This window comes from Strix uralensis, chromosome 7 (genome assembly GCF_047716275.1).
Source record: "Strix uralensis isolate ZFMK-TIS-50842 chromosome 7, bStrUra1, whole genome shotgun sequence".
Classification (NCBI taxonomy): Eukaryota; Metazoa; Chordata; class Aves; order Strigiformes; family Strigidae; genus Strix; species Strix uralensis.
Window position 1 is genome coordinate 18450712 of NC_133978.1, and position 26549 is coordinate 18477260.

The 26549-nt window shown below is 36.5% G+C and overlaps 1 protein-coding gene across 5 annotated transcripts in view; it reads right to left on the reverse strand.

Annotated features, from left to right (window-relative positions):
* The window catches only part of ADK (adenosine kinase), a 291237-nt gene that overhangs the window by 8635 nt on the left and 256053 nt on the right, over positions 1 to 26549 (reverse strand). For all 5 annotated transcript variants that reach the window (XM_074874605.1, XM_074874604.1, XM_074874602.1 and 2 more), the window contains one exon: positions 9912 to 9998. In XM_074874605.1, the coding sequence (XP_074730706.1) occupies positions 9912 to 9998 (87 nt within the window). The remainder of the gene's footprint in view (positions 1 to 9911; positions 9999 to 26549) is intronic.

Here is a 26549-nt window from a genome sequence, read left to right on the forward strand (position 1 = left end):
ATGGAGAAAACTTAGATCCTGATTTGAAGCCTACTGAGACTGATGGGAGTTTTCCTATCAGTGGCCTATGCTGGCCTATGCCTTGACTGAGTACTGTCCACCCTCTGAGGGGGAACAGCTCAGAGCTGGAGGAGAGGCTTCAGTGTTCTGCACTGTGACACCCTTCACATTAATCATCCTCAGTGGACTCTATTTATAACCTGTTGCATATCACCTCTATTAAACTCGCCAGCATGTCTTATTGTCCAGGAAAAGAATAATTTCAGTCTACAATATGCTCCAAGAAAGATGTGATGGAGGAAACTGGTAACAAAGTTAGAACTTCTATTGGTTTGGTCCTATTTTTAATTTTTAAGTCCACATGATGAACTTTGGGAAATTCCCTTTTGGATCAGAATCTGGTGGCTTTGGACTTGTCTCCAACATCCAGGATCTGGGAAAAACATTTGATTAAAAGAAAAATCCCTCCAAGTTTACAAGGAATATTCAACGCACTGTATATGCCAAACCAAATACAGGTATTTTCATTGGAAGCATCTTCTCTAACTATCTGAAAAAACTACTTTCCAGGCTGATATTTCACTTTGTTTTTCCTAAAAACATTTCCTAGAAAGTTTCCTAGAAGTGTTCTTCAAAAGCTAAAATTCTCCTTAGCCATTTTTGAGGCAGCAGAATGAAATAAGCTTTTCTTTTTTTAGTACCTGAGGAAATTTTCTGAGCCTCAAAACAGATCTGTTGTATTGACATTAAATGGTGCAGATTACTACACCTACTGCTTGGGATAAGAGGAAGAGAATTTCACAAATTTAATGTAGAAATAATGAAGTTCTAAGCATAACAAAATGGAATACTATGTACTATCCTCTATTCAGTTTTTAACATATATTCAAGTACAAAAAAGGCTACATGAATGTAACTTCATAGCTGACATTCACAAGCATAAAAGCTAGGAGATTTGAAGTTGTGTTTGCAGAGTGACCATCTCTCAGTCAGGTTTTATTTGAAAGCATACTTCCACACAATCAAGGCAGCAGCATGCAAAGAGAATCAAAAAGCAACACTCAGTGCAGCTGGAATACGGTAGCTAGACAGTCTATGAATTTCTTGACTTTTGTGGGCTGTAATAGCCTACCCTAGCATTATACTCATAATGCTCCTATTTTAATATAGCGGCATTTAATATCTTTTGCCTCTTTAAATTTCTGTTACAGTCCTGGATTGATACTAATCATTTACTGATCACCAATAACAGTAATGTCCCTTTAAGCAGAGTCAGGATCAGTGTCAAACCAACCTACAAGCACTGCTACTACCACTGCTTTCAACTGGGACCACGTTTTTTTTCTTTTATTTCTTTTTTACTGCAAACTTGCTGTCTTCCCACTTCAAGTATGAGCCCATTTCAGTGTGGGGAAAGTGAACAAATTATAGGAGACTTTACCATCCTATTCTATAATAGAGGCAGCTGCAAGTGAGTGAGGGTCCTGCTAGCTAATACCACAGCCTGGGAAGTACCTTTATGGCCACTGTGTCAATCTCCATAGCACCACACCAAGTCGTATCAGACATGAAATAGATAACATATTTCAGTGCATTTTTATATTTAATTGTGTGTTGTTGTATCTCCTGCAAATATAGCATCAGCTTAATCTGACACATCATTTCTTAGGGGACTATATCCTGTCTTGATTCCCAGGGGAATGTTCTTGATGATCCAATCTGACTAGTGCCTCTGTCTCTACTCAGAATACATTAAAATAACACAAAAATATTACCAACAGTCTGCAAGCAAGGTAATAATAACTCATTAAAGTAATTTCTAACCTTCCACATGAACATTTTCTTTATCATTACATGATTTTCTAACACATGACACATTAACATAAAATGAACCGAGATGAGGATAGGTATAGTAGGCATGACAAAGTATTTTAAACGGTGATGATTTGCTTTGAGGCGTTAAGTCAATTTGTAATTGTCCCATAGCTATTACAGCAAAAATTGGAACTTTATAATTGGTTTTGAAAATCTATTTTTAACACAGTAGGTTTGTTTTTTAAAATGTATGCAACCTATTCAACGTTTATTTCTCACAAAGCCTGTCCAGAATGTCACTGAATTTATGGTGAGGTAAATTAGGCCTTTTAAAACTCAATTTTGCAAAATATTAATCCTTTTGTTGTGTACTGAGGCTTCTTTAACATTGACGGTGTCACTGACAGGAAAAGAGACAAAGCAGCTAGAAGGATCAGGTCCTGCTTCAGTCTAATTAGGAACTTCTGAGGGTTTTTAATTCCATACACTGATCCTTTTAAATGGATCTCTCACTTCTACATGTTATTTAAAAAATGACAGTAAGTATACTAATGTTTTGCCTTACATTGATTCTACTATGTATTTTTCTGGATTGCCTTTAAATTGTATAGGTGAAAATGTGAATTACCATATTTACGTGACTGTATTTTGATAAAAAATACATACGTAATAAAATTAAGATGAACAGTTGGAAACCAAGAGAAGGATAGCAATTAAAACAAAACAATCAAATCAGATTGGATCACAATTAAATTATACTTGGACAACACTTGTTACTAGTTTTAAGTATAATGCCAGCACAAAAATAATTTTGAATGGAAATTGGTAAAAAGTGAAGTAGGGAATTAAAAAGAAAATGGGAATATTCCATGTTTTTCCTGAGTGATATCTATTTTTATGTTTTTGTTTAAGTAGCTGCAATTCAAACTGTGGCAAATTTCTAAATTGTGCCAGTACTAATGTTGAAATTACTAGTGACTGGCTCACTATTGATCAGAATAATGATGTGTCTCTAGCTGAGACTGAGAAAAATCAACCAGGAACATATAATCTGGTAATTTTCTAGTTTGTAGAAGGTCAGTTACAGAGATAACATGGCCATCTAACAGCCTAGGTTTAGATGTGATGTTTATCTGAGAGAGTTACGAATACCATCAGAACAGACGGGCGGTAAGTCATGAACATGTTGACAAGTTATCCCCTAGCAAGCAAAGATTGATGCCATATCTGCAGCTCAGCTATTATACTCAGGTATGCTGTTTGTAAAACAGGAGTATTAAAGATGGGCAAAATGGGCTGTCAGTCAAAATGCTGATGACATTAAGAAGGTATTTTTATTTCAAAGCTTCGTATCTCATCAGCCATGATCTTAGTAACAACAGGATTGCTCACAGGCAATTAGCCACCCATGTTGTATAAATGAAGACTAAGAGAGTGCTGATTTCTGTATAACATTTATCTTTAAAGAAAAGACGGAACAATTCAAAGTAATATCCCCTTGTCTCTTTGCTCATGAAGATAAATTTTGTAGCAAAAATTAGCCATAACAAGTTACATGCACATACGTATTTAATTGATATCACCAAGAAAATACCCCTCACTCCCAGCTGGCTGATAAAATTGCATCTCAGAGCTCTGGTGTTATCAGAAGGCAGTACTTCACAGCAGTGATATTTTATCCACTGTATTTCTTTCTATCAAATGTGATTAAAAAATGATGACAACTTCCCAAGGTATCTTAAAGAAGTATAAAAACCTTATACAAATTAAAGACCACCGTAAGTGGATTAAGTAGCTTCTGATATCACACTCCTGCTGTTCAGTAAAGAACTGTTCCTAGTTCCTTGAATTCCTATTCCAACAAATCCAGAATGTTTTAGGGGTGGTGAGTACTGGAGAGAGGGTGGCTCTTACAACAGAGAGCCGCCTTACAACAGAGAGAATATTTCATTTCTCTGTAATGTTTTTAGTGAAAACAGATTCTTCCACAATCTTAAAGAGCTGTATAAATCCATTAAAGAACTTTCTTTTCAATATAGTCACAAGCTCACTCATAATTTAGTATTCTGACAAACCATACAAATCACCTGTCTATGCTGAAGGCATTATCAGATCTTCTTGGCATGTTTAGCACTCCTGGTATAGCCATATAGCAACTATCCATAAGAACTTATTTCATTTCTCATACGTGCACATGCCTCCATCCTCACAATTCCTTCACGTGAAATTCGTAAGGGACTTATTAGACAAAGTCATGAATATAGTCCATCTTTGCCCAGTATCAGATTTATTGTGAAAAGACAGAATTCGCATTGCATAAGCTTCATTTTTTTAATTCAGTCAGCTTCTACTCTTTAGCCACCAACAGTGCCCTCTGAGGATGACTGAGGCTGGCTTTTCGAAGGAACAGGAAATGGTATCTGGGAACCTAACTCCTACAGGACTGGAACTCATAGGACCACAGCACAATTTAGGTTGGAAGGCACCTCTGGAGGTCACTTGCTCCAGTCCCTGGCTTAAAGCAGGGCCAACTCAGATGATTTTTTATTTTAAAGATTCTTGGATTCCTTCCATAAATGATGGATTCTGCAGAACAGCAGCATAAGAATTATGATACTGGATTAAATTCTGTTTCCATTTTTATCAATAGTATACTTGTTTAAATCCACTGGCTTCAGTCAAGGTATTCCAAAGTTATACTAGTGTGTTTAGAAAACAGAACCAGACCTTTTTTAAAGAAGGTTTCTGAATCAAACTTTTAATAGTAGAGGAGTAATGATGAGCAATTATTCTGTGCAGTATGGGTTCTTTGCAAACCTATATTTATATTTCTTGTGCTGTGTTTTTATAAACATACATATATGTATATGTATAATATATTCAAAGAATGTTTCACATTAAGGATAATATTTTAACATTTCAATAATGTAGAAGTATACCAAATATTACTTAGCTCTGAAATCAAAGCTAGGTGTTACTCTATAGAAAATAATTTGCATTTACCTCACGAAAACAGGCTAAAATATGAACAATGTGATGACCTTTAGGCAAACTCTAGGAGTCCAAGGTCTTTATCTAATTTGTAGAGGCATTTAGATTAAGATGAAAAAATAATGTTTAGAATTAACCTCTATATTAAAGACGAGGGAATGGCTTTATTGAGCCAGTCTGACAACAGAAACAGTGATAAAAGGAGGGACTTATCTCCATTAAGCCCTGTGGTCTCTAAAGAAAAGATAAGGATGCCATGAGGCACGCTCACACAAGGACACATACAAAAGATGACAATTCCTCTTTTGGTGCTGTCCCTGTCTTCTATCAAGAGTAGTTCTCTGGTAGCTGAGACAGCACTTGGCCATCTCGTTAAGGTTCATGCTATGTTTCACAAGAGAGAGAGAGAGAACTGCTTATTCTGTAAACATGTGCACCAAAAAAATTCTGAATGTAGTTTTCAAACTATAGCTAGCAGCTTTATAAGATTCCTCAGTACATGAAAGCTGCCAATGCGATTGTTAAATTGACAGGTGGTTTGAGCCATTGACCTCAGCTTTGATACCGACAGAGGCAAATTGCTATCAGCTCATATTTGGCACCGTACAATGCTTAATGAATAGCTCCTTCTATCTCGGGATTTCTTTTCCTTGAGAATGGTATAACATCTTTATAACATGGTGCTAAGTAATAGACACTTGGTGTGATCATTCTGTCCCTATTTCATCACAGTACTTGAAAATGATTTGTGATTACATTTCATACTCTAGTACTTTTCATGCAGTATATGATTAAATCATAGTAGATTACTAAGTCAATATATTTATATTGACAGAACCTGAAGAAACATTGATTTTACACCTTCTCCTATTAATTTATTATGAACTCTCTACCCAGTTCCACTGAGTAGACAGAATCTAGGGGAGAGATTTTGCAGGGAACAATGGCAGTAACTACCAGAAAAGATGCTTATTGTTTTCATTAGTTATGGTGGCAAAAAGGGGAGTCCAAACAGAAGGCAGACCTACTCTGGCTAAAGAGAGCAAGATGGCATAAAGGAAAGCACAAGATGGCAAAACTGTCCATATTTCAGTCTATTCATTGCTATTAAATATGCTTTGATTATCATTATGGCAAAACTTCAAACTGGGGCTACTAGTAATAAATAAATGTTAACTTCACGAGTAATAGAATGTTCCCCAAACTCTATAAACGAAGACTGTAATTCCATTAAGAGCACTTTTGTGACATAAGCCATGTCAGCAAAGCTCAAGTGATTTGTCAATGTCATCAGAATCTGGAGGTGGAATTGCAACTTTAATTTATGGGTATTTCAGGGTTTTATAACCAAAAATTTGTGGTACCCCTGAAATCCACATAAGGTGCTGAGATGCTACAAAGTAAATCATTATTGCTTAAACTTCTGAGAGGTAGCAGTGTTGCTGGCAAGCAATAAAGGCAGAACTCTGTTACTATTGTTTAAAGAAGTGTTTTTAGCATAAAGATACCTGCAGCAATTTTAAAACCCAGTTTCTCATTCATGCATTGCACCAGCCTGAGTGGCAGATGACTTGATGCCTGCAGTAAGAGGCAAGAAATTCAGAGACATTCCTGGTGCCAACTTAATAAAAACACATTTCAACTGAAAAATGCAGTTTATTTCTTGTTGCTAGCTGTTGGAGTGAGCTAGTTCTCCTTGGAGGCCAGCGACTTCATGTTCAGAAATGCTGAACTCATGAATCAACTCACCAAGTCACAAGTGCCCAGAAACTTTGTGTCTTTAAACTTTTTCATGACTTTAAGATTTCAAGACCTTCAGTAGTTAGATAGGTTCTAGAGAAAAAAAAACCCAACAGATTTCTTATTTTCCACTTTCACATGGAGAAACACATGAGGAGTGATTTGCCAAGTTGGCATAATTATTGAGAAGGAATTTCCTTACAATCTGTGAGTTATACCTCTGGAAGAGAGTGCCTCCATGAAAGACCTTTCAAAATATGATAGAGTCTAACAACCTCCTAATGTAAAATAAATCCTGGTTGATGGGGTTAGTTCTCATTATATCCCACATTCCCCTCTCAACCAAGACATCTGCTCCAACAAACCCACTGTTCAGTCATGTTAATATACCAGTCCCAGAGAAGTATGGAAAGCTTTGCCATGGGAGTCTTGTTCTCTGCTGTTTGAATAAAGGAACAACGTTTCCAGGAGAGTATCTTATAACACTGAGTGCATTTTTTTGTCAAGGGATGAATTTTGAAACATTTTGCTACAAGGACACTAAAATCAAAATATTACATGTACTGTTGCCTCGGTAGTAACAACTTGATAAAAACCTCAATCAAAGAAAAAAGCTAGAAATACACTGAAGAGAATATAAGCTTCCCATTATAAAAATTTTGTCAGGACAATAACACTGTATCTGGCTCAATGCTAGAATCAACAGAAGATATATATGTTGAGTAGTATTACCACCATTACTGCATAGGGCTTTCTGGTAAGGAGACAAGAAAGAACTTTTCCTTTTGCAAATACGTACTTTGAAAACACATGAAAAGTGTGATATAGATAAAATACAGACATTTCCCCCAAATGAAACACAGACTAAATCAAAGACTATCCAGCCTAGTATCCTATTTCCTACATATGGGAAGGAAAATGAAATGACTCCATGAAGAAGGAGACCACAGTATAGAAGACTAGAATCAGCTGTGTATCTAGACTGTTATGACTCCCAAATCTCCCATCTGGACTAAACTCAGGAAAATCTGTGCTCTGAGGAGACTAAATGACCAATTTATTGTTTATGGGGTGACAGAGGAGAACTAAGATATCTTAGAAGCTAATGGAAGAACTATGGATATTCTAAAGCTCCTGTTGCTTTGAGTCACAGCAGAGAGAAATATGGTGCAACAAGAACCTAAGCTCACATACCAATACTCAGGTAAGTGTCTAACCACAATGAGATTTCAGACAGATTTGCAACTGCTGAGCCAACTTCCATTACAGAAGGAAAACCAGCTGTGTTCCTTTCTTTCCCTGGTATTGAGGGAGAGCTGTACAATGCCATGCTACTATTGGGCTGCACTGCACTTGTGCTCCACACAAAAAGGATCTGATGCCTCACTGCTATTTGTGGGGGAACTGAGGGAAATAATACATGGCCATAAACAGTGATACAGGACCTTTGTTAAGATTACCCCAAATACACTGAAGCTTGCTGTATCCAGAAATGTTATCTCAATAGACAGAATGACAAAGGGGAGTTGATCTTTTAGAAGATTTCTTCTTTTTCTTTCCTTCCTTCCCAACAGAGTTTAGCATTTTTCACATAATTTTTCCCCCTGGAGAAAGAAATCTCACAACCGATCCAAGACCAGCCTGACAGGAGTGCCTGAACTCCTTACACTGCTCGTGAAAGGTAGCAGTTTGGAATAGAGTCTGATGTGGCTTATATCAGTCTTTTCATTCAGGATGTTCTGAATAATTTAACTGAAGACAACGTTTTAGCCCTTCCACAGAAAAACAGCAGCTATGGCAGTACCAGGGAAAAGGATATAATTTAAAGAGGAAGGGTTATGAGAGACCAGGCAGTTCCTAAAGCCTAATTATTTAGTTGCAATAGTCTTCCTGCTATTAAACCAGGAAAGAACAAAAGTAGGATTATTAAAAAAAAAAAAAAAGTCCTGATTTCAAAATGCCTAAAATCTGAAGAACTGAGAATACAACCCAAGATGAACATGGCAGACACATGAAAAGCTGCTTCCTGCTGAGGCAAAGCTTGGTTGATGTCTAGCATATTGCCCGCCTGGGCCCTACCCAGTATTATTTTAATTTTCAGGATCTGAAAACAAATAGGCAAGATCTTTTCTCTTTTTTTCACAAGAACAGCAGCTTACTGGCACAGCTGATACACAGAGCACATATATACAAGGACAAGCACTTGAAGAAGATCTTATTTATGTTATAGTCACTGCTACTTACTGGTTCAAATATAGTCTTGTTTGTGACTTAGGAACAATAGAGAGTGACAAGCGTGCACTAAAAGGTGTATGAATAATATGACCTAATGTGTTTCCCTCTATTTCTGTCCTCTTTGATTCACGAAAGCACCAAAGCAATGAATAATAACATTCCTATTTTTAGCCAGATTTAAGCATATACTGAAAATTTATCATTTAAGTGATGTATTAAGTATGGATGGAATTACTCACATGCTTAAGATTAAGCTATGTTGAATACTTTCTTGAAGTGGGACACAATTCTGAGGCTTTAATTTGGTAACACACTGCTTGTTATCTCCTTCAGAGCTACAAGACTGAGCCCTGCAATCCTATTTATAAAGTCTCTTTGGTAATGTTTCCAGTAAATTAGTGACTAATGGAGCTCCTTACAGCTAATATGCACTGGATATTAGAGCCTTCAGGATGCAATAGTGCATCACAGAACTACATGTATGAAGGTTACAATGAATGACAGAACTTTTGGATTAGATTGGTTTTTGGCTTATATTGAATCATTTTTTAAAACAGGCATAGACATAACATCCTCTTTTTTCCTTAGAGCTTGTGCCAAAAAAAATAGTAAGTTTGCAAATGGATATTAAGCAATGCCAGATATTTTCTGCATTTGTTTTAACAAATTAACCCTTTGTGTTCTTTTCTGATGTCCAAATAATTGTATTGGAAGCAGATGTTCTACCAAAATTGACACGATCAGAAGACATTATGCTCACTTATTAACATACTGTTTAATATTCACTACAACCTGTTTTAAAGAACAACAATGTGTTAACATTTAAGCCAGGAGGGATTTCTGTACACTATATAGTACTTTATGCAGCTTGTTTACGCAACAGTCTGACAGATACAATTAATCTCATGAAAACGACCATAGTACAGCATAATGGCATATTACTTTTAAAGTAATAGAACACACTTTTCCTTTGAAAATCAGAACTTAATTAAGCCATATAACTTCAGGATGCAGAGAAAAGCCCTAAAAGAATGAAGTTCACTCTGAAGGACAGTTGAATGAAAAAATGGTAATTTTATACAGAGAGAATAAGAAAATAATCTCCAAACAGAGAAAGAAGTAAGAAATACCTCCAACGAATGCATCTCCAGCTCCATTGGTATCCACAATTTCACTCTGATCACTCACCAACACGGGGAAAGTAGTCACTTCATTTTCTATAGTAGAAGGGGAGAACAAAACATGAGTTACTTGGAAATATGACTTTGAAAAACACAACAAACAGTGAAAATCAAAACAATTCAAAACTGGAGCTCTGACCTTTAACATAATAATTTGGATAAAAATAGATTTGGTTTATAATTCTGTCTGTATTTACTGCATAGGGATACAAGAACACATCTGATCAACCTATTTGTTGTGGATATTTTCATTAATTACTTCCAGCCTCATTTCTTTTCTTTATCTCCTAATATTAAGGGCAAGAGAAAAAAAGTAAATCAGGAGAAACAACATAAAACACCTAGACAAGACTAAGAAAAATCCATCCTGCCAAAACCAGTCCTTCCTATTAGTTGCAGAGGTGATGTGGCCTCCAGAATGGCCAGTCTAAGCCTCCAAAAGTTCAGCATAAATTGCTGCATTGTAAAAAACAAAATGCACATGAACTAACTAAAATAAAGCTGTGAAATAGAAACCAGGAACTAGTGTAAATCAAAGTGTTCTCAAATTACATCTTTTTAAAAAACACATATACGTAAGAAGCCTTGCAACTTGCCATCTGACTAGATTTGGTTTCAAGATTTCAATGACTTCACCCTCTTCCTTAGCATTTCTTTTAAAAAAAAATATTTCCTCTGCAGCTCCCTGCCCTCTACTGGCACTCGTTAAACCTATTGCAATAGGTGGATACTCAGCATCTTCACCTCCGATTCACTGCCACACCACAGTTCAACATAATTACACCACTTAGGTATGATAACTTTAGAGTTCTAGGGTTATAAATTTAATATATGCCACTAATTAATCAGCTATGGCTTTCCAGGTGGTAATGTCATAATGACGTGATAAAAATATAATTACCACCTTGTCACAATACCTTGTTAAAGTGTAAATTACCCCTGTAACAGAGCCAATGGAAGTTCTGCCTCTGGTAGTCAGTATGCATTAAACTGTCTCAGAGCAAACAGATTGTCCTTTGGCAGACAGCAGGAATTAAAAAAAGGGGAGGGGGAAGAAAAGCCTGTCAACCAGTGAAAATGAAAACCATCAGAGCTGTTTTCTTTTAATTTTTGGTAAAAATATAAATAAAATGGGGAATAGATCCTCCAGTAGCTGAAAGCTGGAGATGAGTAGTTTCTTCACTGTACAGCAACAGAGCAGATCATAAAAATTGCTCTTACACTGACGTACATAGTAGCAAACAAGGAAACCTAGTTTGGGAGGCATATAAAGAATTCACAGTCTCAAATCAGGCAAGTCTGTGTATGCTGCAGAGGTACCAGAAGGATCCTGGTTTCTGTGAAATGCAGTGTATCAGCTCTACTGCTCTTCACCATCTGCTACTAAGTGAACCAGGCAGATATAATGATGCTGCCTCCAGAGGGAACTGTTGGCTGGCCCACCAGGAGGGGAGGGGAGGGGAGCATTAGCAACAACCATCCATGAGAGGCAAAGGAAAAAGAGTAATGAAAAACATAAGATGAATATTCCAATTAAAGAACAGGTTTCAGTCAGTTCTCAGTGCATCCTACTCTCTATCCTGTTAAGAAAGCTATTTAGAAATGTGCTTCAATGCTGTGTTGTGCTCTTAAGATAGTGTTCAAGAGCAATGTTTTTTAGTAATTTTAACAGGATTCATTTGAATTGGAAATCAAGAAAGAGAGGTCTTACATTAAACTCTGCCAGACGAGCAGTGTATTCATCCATTTCATAAGAAGGTATATATGATTTGCTCTAGATAATACTAAAACAATGAACAAAGTGATAACTCTGTTGAAGACACATTGTAATAAACTAATCTGCTTCCTTCCCAAGTGTGCATGGGCACACACAGATGTTCTATGTTAAATACACAGTAGACACTTGCATATGCATACAAATGTATGTGTTTGGGCACAGAGAGTGAATAATGCACAGACACTGTATTTCGAATGCTGTTAATGGGGCTTGGCATCAAATAAGACTCCATTCAAGCAAAGTAACAAGTGAAAGTTCTCACCATCATCTTTCTCCTTTATTTTCCTCCTCTGTCTTGATTTCTTTCCTCAGCTCCCTCTAGTACTTGCAGGTAAGTATTGCAATATGAGCTCTTATTCTATTCTTTCTGCAGTAAATGTAACTAACTGAATTAGTCTAAAACCCCAAATACATCAAGGAATTAATCTGGTATGAGAACAATCTTTTTTTTCCTGATCACAGTTTTCTCTCTCTACCTGGGTCATACATTCTGTCTCTACAAATTTATGTATTTTCAAGAGGAGCAATAATATCATATTTTGAAGTACTGAAGCTTCAGAAGGAGACAGCATGGCTTTGGAGCACATACTACATTATAAAGATACTACCATCTGCACATGTCCAATAGGCAAATCATCTTTCTTTAACCTTAGGAGAACTTGTACTAGCATAGTAGAGTCTACTAAACTATAGTTAACAATAATACATACTGAAAGATGCAACAAAATAGTGAGGGTTTTTTTCTTTCCTTCACAATAAATGAAGTCAGTTAAAATTAAAGCCGCCATTAAATTACCTTCCCACGTCTGTGTAATAGCATAAAAATAGCTAACATCTCTCACTGATCTGTGTATTGTAACAATTAGGCACAACAGGGTGAATTAAGATGAAGCAGAAGTCTCCATTCTGAATACCGTTGTTTTTGTGACTTTAATGTTGCTTTAACTTCATTTTTGTGTGTGATCTATTATGTCATAGAACTCCAAAATCCATCATAGTGAACATAGAGACACCTTGGCTAAGTGCACTGGTCACCAGTGGCCTTGCTTTTTGAAGTCAGTTCCAATTTCATTTATCATGCTGGGAGCTTATGAAATAAAGAATAATTATGTAAGTGAAGTCCAAGTGCTACTCCTCTGGGCATAAAATCCAGTGTTCTATTTTTAAGCAACAAATATCTTCTATGGTAAACACCCTGGGATACAACACATTCCGCTTGGATATAATTTCCTGGAAGTCCATAATTGTGAGTGCAAATTGCAATAAGGTGTCTATAATTAGGGAAGTTTTAGCAATAAGCATTAATGAAGTTAACATTTCAGGACTTTGATTCAACTCTCAATGATTTTACATTAGTGAGGAACTCAACTGGTTTAGAATGATATAGAAATAATAAAAATCAAACATTAATGTGGTGATTTCATAGACTGAAGACAAAATTCACAGATAAATCAGAAGGAATCAGCTCATTGGTAAATTTAGTTATTGTTAATTTGTTGCATTATGTACATAAAGATATGCAATCTATCTATTTTCCTCAGGCAAAAATATGTGCTCGCATATCTAGCTTAGGATATTTTTGTAGGTAAAACAGTCTGGAGTGATAATAATTGGAGAGCAATATTAACTGAAAAAAACAGTGCTCCTTCCATTCTAATACATTTAAGCTCCCAAATGAACACAAGTCTATTTCATGATGTTAACTGAAACAATCAAACTCTGATGATAGCTACAAAAACTACAGGTCTGTCTTTAAACCAAATTAGAATCACAGACTACACGTCTACTCTTAGTACAGTAATAAACACCAGCAAGCAATCATTACATCCAATTAGGCTGAGTACTTTCCTTAACTGGGTCATTTACCAGTCTCTCTTGCTCTTAAAAGTAGATTAAATGTGTAAACTTACATTTAATTACCTGTAACAGAACTCTTATGGGCAACATGTTGGAGTGTCCTTAATTTTGTTTTAAAATAAAATAAAAGGAGGCAAGGAGCCCTAAAATATATACAAAATCATCTAGCTATTTCCTCAAATCATCTTTTGATCCGTGGGCTGGTAGTGGTAGTACAGATGCTTACAAGATGGAGACACATTCAGGTTTCTTTTGTGAGCTTTAACTTGTAAAAAAAGGAACAACTGTGAAACAGAATACTGTCCCATCTCCTTCCCCACCTCCATCCTCTCTAATTTTCTTTAGATCAGGGGCCAAAAACAGATAAAAAGAAAGGAGGGGGAAAAAAAAAGAGACAGGAAGAACTTAATAGAACATAGAAACCTGAACTCAAAACCTATAAATGTCTCTGGGCAGCTATAAGGTAAGAAGCAATGAGAAAAGTTTTTGAAACAAGCCCATGTCAGTCAGGATGATTCTGAGCTCTTCTCTGTGGAAGGTAAAATCCAGAAGCCTACAGGCTCTAAGTCTCTGCACCTCCTTCAGCACATTAATACGTCTTTAAAAATCATTAGCATAACAACACTTTCTCCTGTTTTCTCTACGGTAAAAAATGCTGTTGTTGCTGTACTTCACACAAAGATACCTCACTTGATAACATAAATGAAATAGATACCCCAAGTCTCCCACCGTAGCAGCACAGCACTGTCCCAAGTTAAAAGGTAATGTGGGGCAGGGCACTGTGTGCTGAACCCCCAGTTAGAAATCCTTAAGACTTCCAAGTGATGATGTATTTCAAACCTGGCAGTGCTGATTCACCCTGTCATTTCAAAGCAAACAGAATGAGATCCTGCATTTTCAGGCTGGGACTTTCAGATAGCTGTACTGGATGAACACTCCACCCCCCCGGCACTTTCTGTGTGCATGTTAAGTTTGCCTTGTTTTGCATGCCAACATCTCCTCTCTTCTCCATCTACTTCTGTGCATTGTTTGGCCTGGTGCTGTAGCTATGCAGGGTGTGTCAGAAAAATAAGGAATTTATTTGTGCAAGTCAATGGAGTTAAACAGTATAACAAGCGAGATGCAAGTCAGCCACATGTTTTGGGATCTTTCTAATCAAATATTTTAATAATATGCAACAAATGATGCTGTGTTCTAATGAATTCAACATGTAGCAAAGAAAACTTTATAACTAGTAATCTAGAAGAAGTTAAGCCTTTATTGCTATAACAAACAATGTTACCCTAAAGAAGTTATAGAGCAGTTGTAATTTATAATGTATTTATATGTCTATGGTATGATACAATTAATACAAATATTAATTTATTTCTGTAGTAAAAGACCCAAGTAGTGCAATTGGGCTAAAATTCTCAGCTTGCTAAGCAAAAGTAAGTTCATATTGCTGTGTTGGCCAGGGCGCAAAGTACTGTCCCTCAGAGGCAGCTAGTTCATTCTCAGTAGAAACAGAGAAAGAAATATGATGCCAAAGACTTTGAATCTTCTGTGGCCCTACTCATGGTCCTGTAGATATCTGCAGGGGAAATGACAGTGTGCAGACCCCACTTTCCCTCTCTCCTAGGAAGTAAAGTTAATCCAAAGATGCTCAGTGAGACTTGTCGTTCCTTTATAGCTCTCCTCAGACATACGGATTGTCCCATTATCTAGTTAAGAGTATTTTCATTCAGAAGTCATATTCATAGCATCTCACTGAAGTGTGATTCATAGGGTTAGAGTTAATAGGGGAAAGAAGGTTCCTCCAAAGGAACTTGTACACTCATACACATCAACTATTAGCCATGATGTAAAATTAAACACTATTTTTGCACTCAGCATATATCCTCTGAACCTACGTCTGATTCTGTCTGCACTCCTGTTAATTCAACACCACTTCTTTGAAATAACTCTTGATTTATACCAGCATGAGATCAGACTCAGAACTCTGTATCCAGTTACAATTGTAAAAAATGTAACAGCATCAACTAATGACTCATGAATAGCTTCTATAAGCCCAAATGTGTTTTGTTTACTTTATAGAAGGTGTGGAAGCCACTTAAACATCAGTATTTTCTGTATCATCACTGCCAGTGCCATGAGTTGAAGCTCTACTTTACTTCTGATATTAAATAATTCTTTGTTTGCACAAGTAAACAAAACACTGTGGCTGTGTGTAAAAGACAGGGAAGCAAGAGGTCAGCAGAAAGTACTAGTTTTGCTTCAGTTTGGTGCTAATATAACATTTTTTTTATATATATATATGTATGCATACATATATGGAAAAACTGCTCTAAAGAGCAAGCCGCTGAATTTTTCTGGCATGTGTCACAATGTTTAAGGTTTAGAACGGCAGTGAACTCTGTTGAAAAAGCCTTTCCGAGCACACAAGAGTACTGCCATTTGCCCGCTAGGCACAGATTTCAGAGGGAGCAGAAACTGCACCCACTAAACTGCCAGAAAATGCACTCCTCTAACTCAGCATGGCTGCTGAAGACATAAGATAGTGTTCAAACCTAAATCCCTTCCCTGTGATCTCTGTCCGGACTATGAAAGGGGTTGAGGACTCAGAAAGGGCAAAGGGTGTGAAGTCATAAGCACAAAATCAAGAAGAGGTTCTGCAGAGGTTTCACCGATACAACACAATGACTGTTTTGGAATTCCTATGAAGAGCTCAGATCAAAATCAGTCCTGAAGACAGAAGAGATGGGTTACAATAAATGAAACTGATTAATTGTATGATCTTATGTAGAGCATGCTCTACTGAAGCAAGCGTAGCCACAACCGTGAAAGTACAGGGTGACACAAAAACAGATCTGGCCTTGGATATTAACAAATACCAATATCTCTTTCTGTACTATAAATCCTACATGTACTGGTTTGTCCACTGTACATCTTATCTCATCCTTACATGTAAAAAACCAGGACACCCCTCCCACCAACTACTATTTTTTGAGACGTATATGTGAATGGGAAATAGAAACAAATCTGTTTCTAGTCATAAATAGGTAGCTAAAGAATTGAAAACACACACAAATGATGACAGTTGAAATGTCCATGTCTAATGTAAAGAATACATCACACATGTACATGCAAGTTACACTGACACATATGTTCTAGCTCACACATGCTCTTCAACCTTCTGAAACTTGGCTATGAGGCCTATGCAAAAATGAGTCATCTTTCAGCTCAGAAAGCAGACTGTGCACTTCACTGACTGTTTGCACTGACCCACACACTAGAAAGAATGCATGTATGTTTGTATTCCATTTCATGTTTTTCTACAGACATATTTTAAACCATTGCATAGCTGGACCATCAAAACACTTCCTATGGGAGAAATTTCTGACAAATATCAACCTATAATCAGGTCAAAGCTTATCAGGGCATTGGCTACAAAAAAACCCCAAAACAAAACCAGAGAAAACCACATTATAATTTCATTTTGAGCATGACAAAAACTGCATTATGCCTCACATTTTTTATACATGAAGCATATTGCCCTAGCAGGGCAAACACACCTGTCAAAACTTGCAAGCTTTCTTAGCTATACCTCAGTTTCAGAGTGGTGAACACAGAAATCACATCATTTAAATAAATGCCATGTTACATGACAGCTTTGTTTATGCTACATGATAATCTGAGAAGCATGGGTTGTCAGTGGAGGCAGCAATGGGCCCAAGGCACTTCTATTTTACTTGAGCATCAGTAAGACTGAAAAGAGAAGGAGTGAGCATTAGGTCACTACAGAGAAGTTCTGAAGGAGCTTTTTCTTCTGGGAGAATTTATATTTAGTTTCATAAATAAAATCAGTCCATCGGAATGAAAGAGACAGCCTTCCCTAAAAACATTACTAAAAATAAGTTAATGTGTATATATATTTCTCCTTTAAAAAAAATAATTGGATATGAGTTAGATATTGCTGAGGTAGATATACCATAGAAATTCTACAACACTGTCTTTAAATATTCAAATTACATGTAGAAATTTCAATTTTTCATCCTTTTAACTCAGAGTTCAGCTCTAGAACTTTTACAATTATCCCTTCCTTCTCACGCTGTATTTGTAAATTCTGTGTTGCCTACAATTAAGATCTCCCTAGACTACTTATTTATTTTTGAAAAATGAAACATGCTTGTTAAATGAATTTTCTCAGGATTTTGCAGGTTTTAAAGCTATTAGAAGATGTCATTGCAGTGGAGGCTGAAATTTGTTCTAATCTCAATGGCAAAATATTTTGCTCTTAAAATGCCAGTTAAAAACAGAGCAACTCCACTGTTTTTAATGGAACTTTTTAAACATTATGCCACTCTAGAAAGATAATTTGGCCCAAAATGAAGTTTATTTTTCCCCTACATTACTTGCAGATAATTTCTTAGACAATTAAATACCCCAAACTATGATCTCTGTAATATACTTTTAAATAATCAGTTTTAAAAGTATTACATTGTGGTAAGCAGGACAGTCAATCTACCACCTTTTAAAATAATGTCACATACATTTTAATGTGAATTATGCAATGCTGAATTTATACAATTATTAACTACATAGTGAATTAAATTAATCTGGTTACAGTTATTATAATAGCAGTTTTGACAAATGCTTTCCAGCAAGAGCTCTTGAATCATGTTTGTGTAATAAGCCCTTTAAAGCATGGCAGTAGCATATAGGCACTCATAAAGGTAACACAACAGGCTTTACAGTGCATGCACTGTCATTTAAAGTAAACCCCAACGCTATAAAAACAGCGTGCTTGACAAAACCAAAATAACTAACCTAGCAGACAAATTAAAAATTTCCAGCCTCTATCTCTGTGGAACCTTGTCAAACCCCTACCATTGCCTGTTGCTCTCAGTTACTTTTCTTTAACATTTTATTTCTGTAGTATTAAATTGCTGAATCATTCAGTTTTAAGTTATTTCAACCTAAAAACCAAAGTAACACATTGATTTTCTTTTTAGAAGCAATAAAACATTTTAAAATTAATCAAACTTTAGTTGGTATGTATAGCCAAGTTCAACTTGTGATCTTTTAAACCTAATTTGTATTCTTGTACTGTCAAGGTGACCACCAAGATATGTATTAGAATTAAAAAAAAAAAAAAGGTTCTTGCTCTGAAGAGTTTGCAATCTGAAAAGCAAGGTTGGTAAGCAAGCAAATTGGTATGTATAAATAAAATGTGGACACTCTGATAATTAAGTTATGAAAAGTTATGAAGAAAGGCAAGAAGCAGATACCGCTTTAAAAAACAGATAGATATGCAGGAGGAAACTCTGGTTAGCCTACAGAGTGATATCATTTGACCTGTAACTTAAAAATGTGGAAAAAAAAAATTGGAAAATGCTTGTTACTTGTTCCTTGTAGAACCATTTCAGTATGAAACATATACTTAATGGTTATTTAGACATACTGCGCCTGCTTTTTTCCCATCTTTTCCTAGAGTAAATAAACACAGATTTAAAAAAAAATTAAGACTTTCAATTTAACATTTTGAAGAAAAACTTTCCTTTTTTTATAGAAACAAAATTATCTTCTGTAACTCTCAACTTGACAAACTTATACTTGTACCAAACTTTTACTCATCTTTGCTGCTTATGGGCTTTTCATTCACCCTCTTTCCCCCCATCCTTGCCAGTTGATTAGAGAAATGACTGAGGTGTCTACTGGTGGCCCGGAGACTGATTGTAGCCAGCAATCCTAGCACAATTTTGAATTTTATGCTAACAAAAACTTAGAAGATTTCATTCTTTTTTTCATATAAATACAAATCTGATCCAATAGCTGCTACTCAGCAGCAGCAGAGGTGGGAGCAGAGGGTGCCAGGAAGGAACAAAGCTGCTTGAGAGCAGACTAATGTTTGGAGCAGGTTTTTGTGCTGAATGCTCTTGTCAAACTTGACCTTTGAGCCTGTATTGTTTTACTCACCCAGTCTCTTCTTTCCTTTTTCTTATTTTATTAAATGCCTGTACATTTTGCATGTTCAGGCTGAAATCGGAAGAGTGGTGCTTCCTTTCTGTAGCTCCAACCTTTTATGAGTAAGCCTCCACTTCCCTGTTAACCAAAACCAGGGAATCCACCAGTGCTTGCAGTCTCCAAGGAGAGGAGGGCTGTCACTCCCCATAAATTTATCCGATTCCAGCAAAGGGTGTGCTCCAAGGCTAGCCTATCCCTAGCAGTTTGTCTTGGCCTTGAAGAACCAAACCTTGTTTACCTTTATCATTAATTTCAAACATATTTTAATTTTTGTATTTATTTCCCTAAGCCATCTGAGATTACAGCTTCACATGCTCTCATCTCCTAGACCAGGGCAGTGACTCCTCCAGAAGCCAACACACAATAGATATTCAGTACGAACATCTAACAGGCTTTACTCTGTTCCTCCAAATATCCGTTTTGGTTGCACACACAAAGACCACTTTATGGTTTCTGTATTCTACTTTTCACAACAAAACAACTGTGACTTGATTTTTGAAATGTTTAAGTTGTCTAGTTAAGCAGGAAATACCAAAACAATCTTTAGTTTTTTTACATGTGGTTTTAGCCAAATATAAAAATGTCAGTGCAAAAAGCAGATACTTATATTCCATGATGCACCAGAGATTAAAAGAAAATTGCATATTTAGCATTCTACTAACTACAGTGTTCAACTGCTCACAAATGGATCTTCATATTTTTGTAGTAATTTACAGCGTGCAATAGGTATTGTAATCTAATCCACCACCATTGCATAATTTTTGACCAACTTGCTGTTGATAAATAATGCAAGTATTAGGTTATTAAATTTTTTACAATTAAGTCACTAAGAAAGCTGTTTATTGCCTTCCGTTATACCCTCTGTTAATAAGATCGTTGTTGCAGATGTTCATGTATGCTGCATTGATGTTTAATGGTGCATGATGCTCTAGGTGGTTCCCATAACCTTGCTTTGTCTACTATGAGCTGACTCAATTGATATGATAATAGAGAAAAGAGGTCTGAAACAAGCTGGGCTGTACTGGCACAATTTGCATAACCTTTAAATTTGCCATCATTTGATAGCCAACTGCTCCTAAAAATTCTTATTCAGTTGTCAGCAACAACAATATACTGTACAATCAGCATTCTGCAATTGGACAGGTGGGGAGGAAAGAGAGGGCATACATAGTTTATTGCACTTTCATATTCGATCAGGAAATGTACTTATTATCAAATTTATAAAGCCAACAATTTGGAATAAAGTTCTGCAGTTTCGTTTGTGATCAATTGCTATTTAGCCACAATGCGTGGCCTGGCATGTTTTCAGGTTCACAGTACAATATCACAGTGTCGGATTACAAGGGACATAAATATTTGGTTCTATAGACTCCTCTCTGATTTAGTTTTGACTGCTAATCACTGGGGCAGGCAGAGGAATCAGGATGGATTAGGAGGGCGGTGGGGGGCACAGAGTAGCAGACTACAGCAACCAAAATCAACATAAACAGCCTTGCAAACTTTAAATCTGGTTTCAGAGGACTCTCTGTATTCTTTTTTAAATAAACATTATTATTGTATCATTCAGTAAGTATAGCCAAAACCTAAAAATATAGAAACAGTTCATGTTTACTGTAGTGACTAAATCTGCTGTCTGTATATACTTTAAGTCAGTTCTGCTTTCTTTACTGACTTTATTATTCATAACAAAGAAAACAGCAACGGTGAAAGTAAGCTGGAGTCTACTTTCATTCAAACGGGATCAACTACACAAATGTTATTTTTGTGGTATCCAGAGGTTTATATCTAAACTGCCATTTCATATTCTATATTATGCTCAGGTGTCTCAAGGATAGGTCATTGGTATATGAGTAATGTGCACAGCCTACTTTTGAGATACAGCATTTAAACAATTTTCACTTTGCTTTATCTGTAAAACCCACTGCGGAAATCACTGAGCCAAACGGATCATAAAATCTCACAATTCGCCTTTTTGACAATTAACCATTTTTGGGAACTCCAGTTAACCTTCACCCTGCCTCCCCCTGCAATGTTAACTCTAGGTGTTTTGTCATCTTACACAAAATGAATCCTAAATCCCCAAAGTCAGGTGAAGCAGGACCCATTCAAACCTCCCCTTTGTCCACTTTTTCCACTAGGCAGGATCTCTGCTCTGTCCCTCCTGGAGTTAAGGATTTGTCTTCCATTCAGCCACCTATTTCCCACAACTTCTATTGCCTGCAACTGGATGCTATAGCAGAGAAACTTCTAATCAAAGGGTCAGTTCCTGCAGTTAATTTTCATCCAGGGTCATCATACATACCCACATTCTACTCTCCTTCCATTCTGTGCAATTACTTTATTGTGAGTATTTCAGCAGGTGAAGATTAGAGGCTTGGAAATGTAGGTTCCATCATTTAAACTTTTCTACAATGTTCGTTCAACTGTAATCACAAGATGGGAAATAAAATCTCTAAATTAAAGATGATAGGCTATCAGAGTCTGTAGGACACCTTCTGAGTAGAGATTCTGCTGTTCAAACTCCTGTGATGATTTGTTATGAAGTGAACTGCTGCCTAATAAAAAAAGGCTAACGCTACCAAAATAATGGAAAAAAAGATCTTCTACAGAAGATATTCTGCCTAGGTACCAGTGGTCAAAGGGTCCAGTTCTTTATGCACCTCATTTGTAACAGACAACAAAGAAGGTACGTTAAGATAAAATGTGTTATCAAAACTTTCAGCATACATAAAGTTCACTTTTTGTATAACCTCTAGGTAGACTACAAAACTTGAATTGGAGATTGCAGACAAGGTACAGTACACAAAAAGACACAAAGATCTGTATAAACCATTAATATTCATGACTGTTTTAAGTTCTCCATGGCCATAATCGATATCCAATGAAGTTAATGAGATCTTTCCATTGATTTCAAAAGACACTGGGTCGAGCCTTAGAGACAATAATACCACATTCTCTGCAAGTACTCCTGCTGATAACATACTTTGATAAGTTGCTACCCTCCCATCCAGAATTTCATTAATGAACAAAAGATGCGTTATCTTACTACAAACTGGTTTTGCAAAATGAGAAATATACTATTATAAAACTCAATATGGGTCATTTAATATCTTTAATTGAAGAGCAGTCAAGGCCACAGTAGATACTTGTGATGTTAATACCAATGAGATCCATAAATAAGACAATTGCTATTTATTTAGGAAGGAATTGAAAGAAAAGCCTTAATGTGTTATCCTCCCAAAAGGTTGAGATTTTGTTTTGTTTTAACTTTGAGCCTCTAGAAAATGGTACTTCAAACTCTTAAGTCTTCTAACACATCTAAGCCCATCCAATAGATTTAATCACTGATAAGTAGAGTTATAAGTTCAAACTGGCCTTGACCTTGGGCAGTATGACATTATCTGAAAACCATTAATGGTCTGAAACTAAAGGAAAAGCTCATTAATAAAAGCAAAACCGTACAAAGGTACAAAGGCAAAAAAAAAGGAAAAAAAAAAGAAAAAAAAAGAAGTTTTATTAAAAGTATTGATCGTGACCTAGGGCACTACAGACATTGATCTTCCCATACCTCCACAGGAAAAAAAAAGTTAAGCCAACAAATTATTGATCTATTATGAAACCTGCTGAACAAGCCATACATTTAATTTCTTACAATGAAAAATCTAAATTACACCAAATTAGGGTAAAGTGAAAATATATGTCTTAAAAATTATTGATAAAAAATTACTTTGTGAATAATTTCATAAAATAGCCACCCTGTTAGTATGATTTGAACCTAAGTGTTAGGAGGTGAGAAGCCTATGCACTGTAAACCTCTAAAGCATGGGTTTCGGATTTCAACTCATTAAAGCATATGCTTTTAAGGAGAAACGGGTAGCGTCCAATACTGAATATTGCAGCAACACAGAATGCATATATAGAAAAGGACAATGCTGAACTTTGAACTTAATGCATAAAGTTAATTAAAAGTTTATAGGATAATTATTTTACATGAAACAGAATACTGTAGTTTTGGATTTTCTTCAGTTTGTTCAAAAAGTCAGAAAGACATATTTAGACTGACATAACATTGTAGCTGCAAAAACAGTTACTTAAAAACTAAAAGTCACCAGAATTTCATGTTTGGTGTACATGGAGAGGGGTAGGTGTCATTTTCAGAAAATGGGATAACCTTGACAAAGTTGCATCAATTACATGTACATGTGAAAAGCACAAACTGAATTTGGAAGGCTGTCATTAGTTCCAGTGCTTCCCAATTACTGAATGACTGATTCTGCTGTCTCACCATTTAGTATAGTTCTATGATAAAATCAGTGGTTTTCAGCATATGTCAAAGTGATCGTCTCCCTTCTGATAGCACATTCATGGCTCTGTCCCCTTATTCTTTGCTCTTTGCTTTGCAGACATAATTCTATAATATCACCAGCCAATCCTGGAACAACTTTGCTTCCAACTTTGCAACTACAGTCTTTGTTGCTAGATGGAAGTTCAAAATAAAAAATCATGTTTTATGCCTCGGAGTGAGGTTCCACAGATACTTCAGCCACTGTAGTCTGCAGATACTATAGCCTCACCCTTGTCTGCTCCTACTGCAAATGCTGCATCATCTCCTCCCATGCTGGCACTAGCACTTGTCTGGACCCTACAATGAGCTGGGTTCAGAGAGCTCAATACCTCACCAGGGTAGGTTTCTGCCAGCCTGTGCAGGCTGCTGAACTGGTTCCCCGTGCAGTCGGAGAAGTGCTGGCAGGGTGGGGGAAAAGTAGGGCATGGAAATGTGTGTCCTAGGAAGAGCCAGTGATTTCTGACTTTTCTATCAGTTTAAAACTACCAGGGATCCAAGTGTCAGTCTCTTGTGCTCTGAGGACTACGTAGCCATAGAACGAATAAGGTGAATCTTCATTCCTTCCAAGACTGCCCAGAACAGTAGGGGACTGCCTTGGTAACCAGAAAGCTTAATTACTAGAATTCTGTCTTTTCAGGATTTCTGGTAGGTAGTTCTGTTGCTTCATGGTTTGAGCAAACAGAATTATGTGCCAATGTAATTTTTTCTGTACAAACCACCTCAGAACTCACTCAGGTCACCAGTAAAATGGTACCAGTTTTAACATGTTACAGCCATGTATACAGGAGGCATCAGAAATTTACAATAAATTAATTCTATGTGGAGGCTCTAACTGAGGAATAATATCACATGGAAGGCCTAATTTCTCAAAAAAAAAAAAAAAAAAGCTACAGTGTACTAAGATACTTTCCTTAACAAGAATGTCCATGTAGGATTTAATGGCACCTGAATCAGTATCTTACTGTAAATTGATCTAACTTTGCTCTCCAGAGTCAAGCAAGACAGGCCTCAGGTGGTTTAAGAGGTGGCCTTATTGAAATCCCCCTGCCTAAGTCCAGTCTTGAAGTTAACTGCATACCTGTTTATGGGTAGCACCTCCCCATTTCTGAGGGGAAGCTCTTCAGTGTAGTGTGTGTGCCATCTTCTTGTGATACATTTTAGACTCATTTGGGTTAGTAAAAACAAAAGTTGAGCATGAAGAATTGCAAAAGTGTCTTACACCAATGGACTATAAAATTCTTTGTCAATCAGCGTAAAAAAGGTGCACATACAAAAAACAATTCTAGCTTTAAACACACAATGATGGGCTCTAAACCACCTATTACCACACCATAAAGAAAATTTGAAGTTATAACAGATAATTCTATGAAAATGTCAGATCAATCATCAGTGGCAGCCAGAAAAGCAAATAAAATGTTAGGAATTATTAAGAGAGGAATACAGAACAAAGGAAATAACAAAATTAAACCAATTTGTAAACTTCTCAGGCACTTGCAAGTTGAACATTCTGGTCCCCCATTCACAAAGAACATAGCAGACCTGAAAAAAGGTGCAGTGAAGGGTGGCCTGGGTGTCAGAATTACAGAGCAAACAAAGAACAAGTAAACAGAATGGGAGAAGAGCCTGGAAAAAAGACCAGTTACAGGGAGATAAGCAAGAATTCTGTGAAATCAAAAGTAACAAGGCATTGCCTATGGAATGATTATGAACTGGCCATGCAATATAAGCAGCAGGATATAGTCAGTGAGATTCTCAAGTGGATGAATCCAAACAAATAAGAGGAGGTATTTCTTTACATATCAGAGAGTCTGTAACACTCATTTTCACAAGACATTATGTACAGTAAAATCCTATTTTGGACTATTGAGCACAAAGGCAACATCTCTAGTTCAGAAATTCCCAAGCTACAGATCACTGGAAGCTAGGAGAGTGTAACATGGAAGTATCACTATAGATTTGTTCTGGTTTCATCCACCTTTACAGGCACCCACTACTGTACACTGTTGCAGATACCACATTAGACATACCTTTGATCTGCCCCAGTCCTGCTCCCACTCTTTCACTCTATATTGCCTCTCCAGCACCATATAATTTCTACTGCCTAAGCAGTGGATTTGTATATTAACAGTTATGCCTCCAAGAATCCTTTTTAGAATTATGGTACAAAAACTGACTTCCTAAATCTATGTATTTGTATCTTGGAAACAAATATAGAAATTCTTCTGTGTCAGAGGAAATACTGCCTAGTCCTAAGGAATGGGATAGGGGCCTATATTTATTGTCCTTCAACAAACATGCATTTTTCACAGCTTAAAGGGGTAATTTTTCTTCAGAATGCCGGAATGTAAATTCACTGTAGCACCTGAAATTCAAGCTAGGTTTAATAAGAGGCACAGTTTTGCCTTGAAAATTCCTTATTTCTAGTGATTGCACATGAAAAGGGGATTTCCCAGCTTCTGGACTAAACTGGTGTGTTAATGCATTAGACTAGAAAGGACATCCTTTTCTTAAATCAATATGAAATTACTGAAACATACACACACATTACTTATATACATATATCTATTTACATATATGTATATGCATTTTTTGAGATGCAACAGTC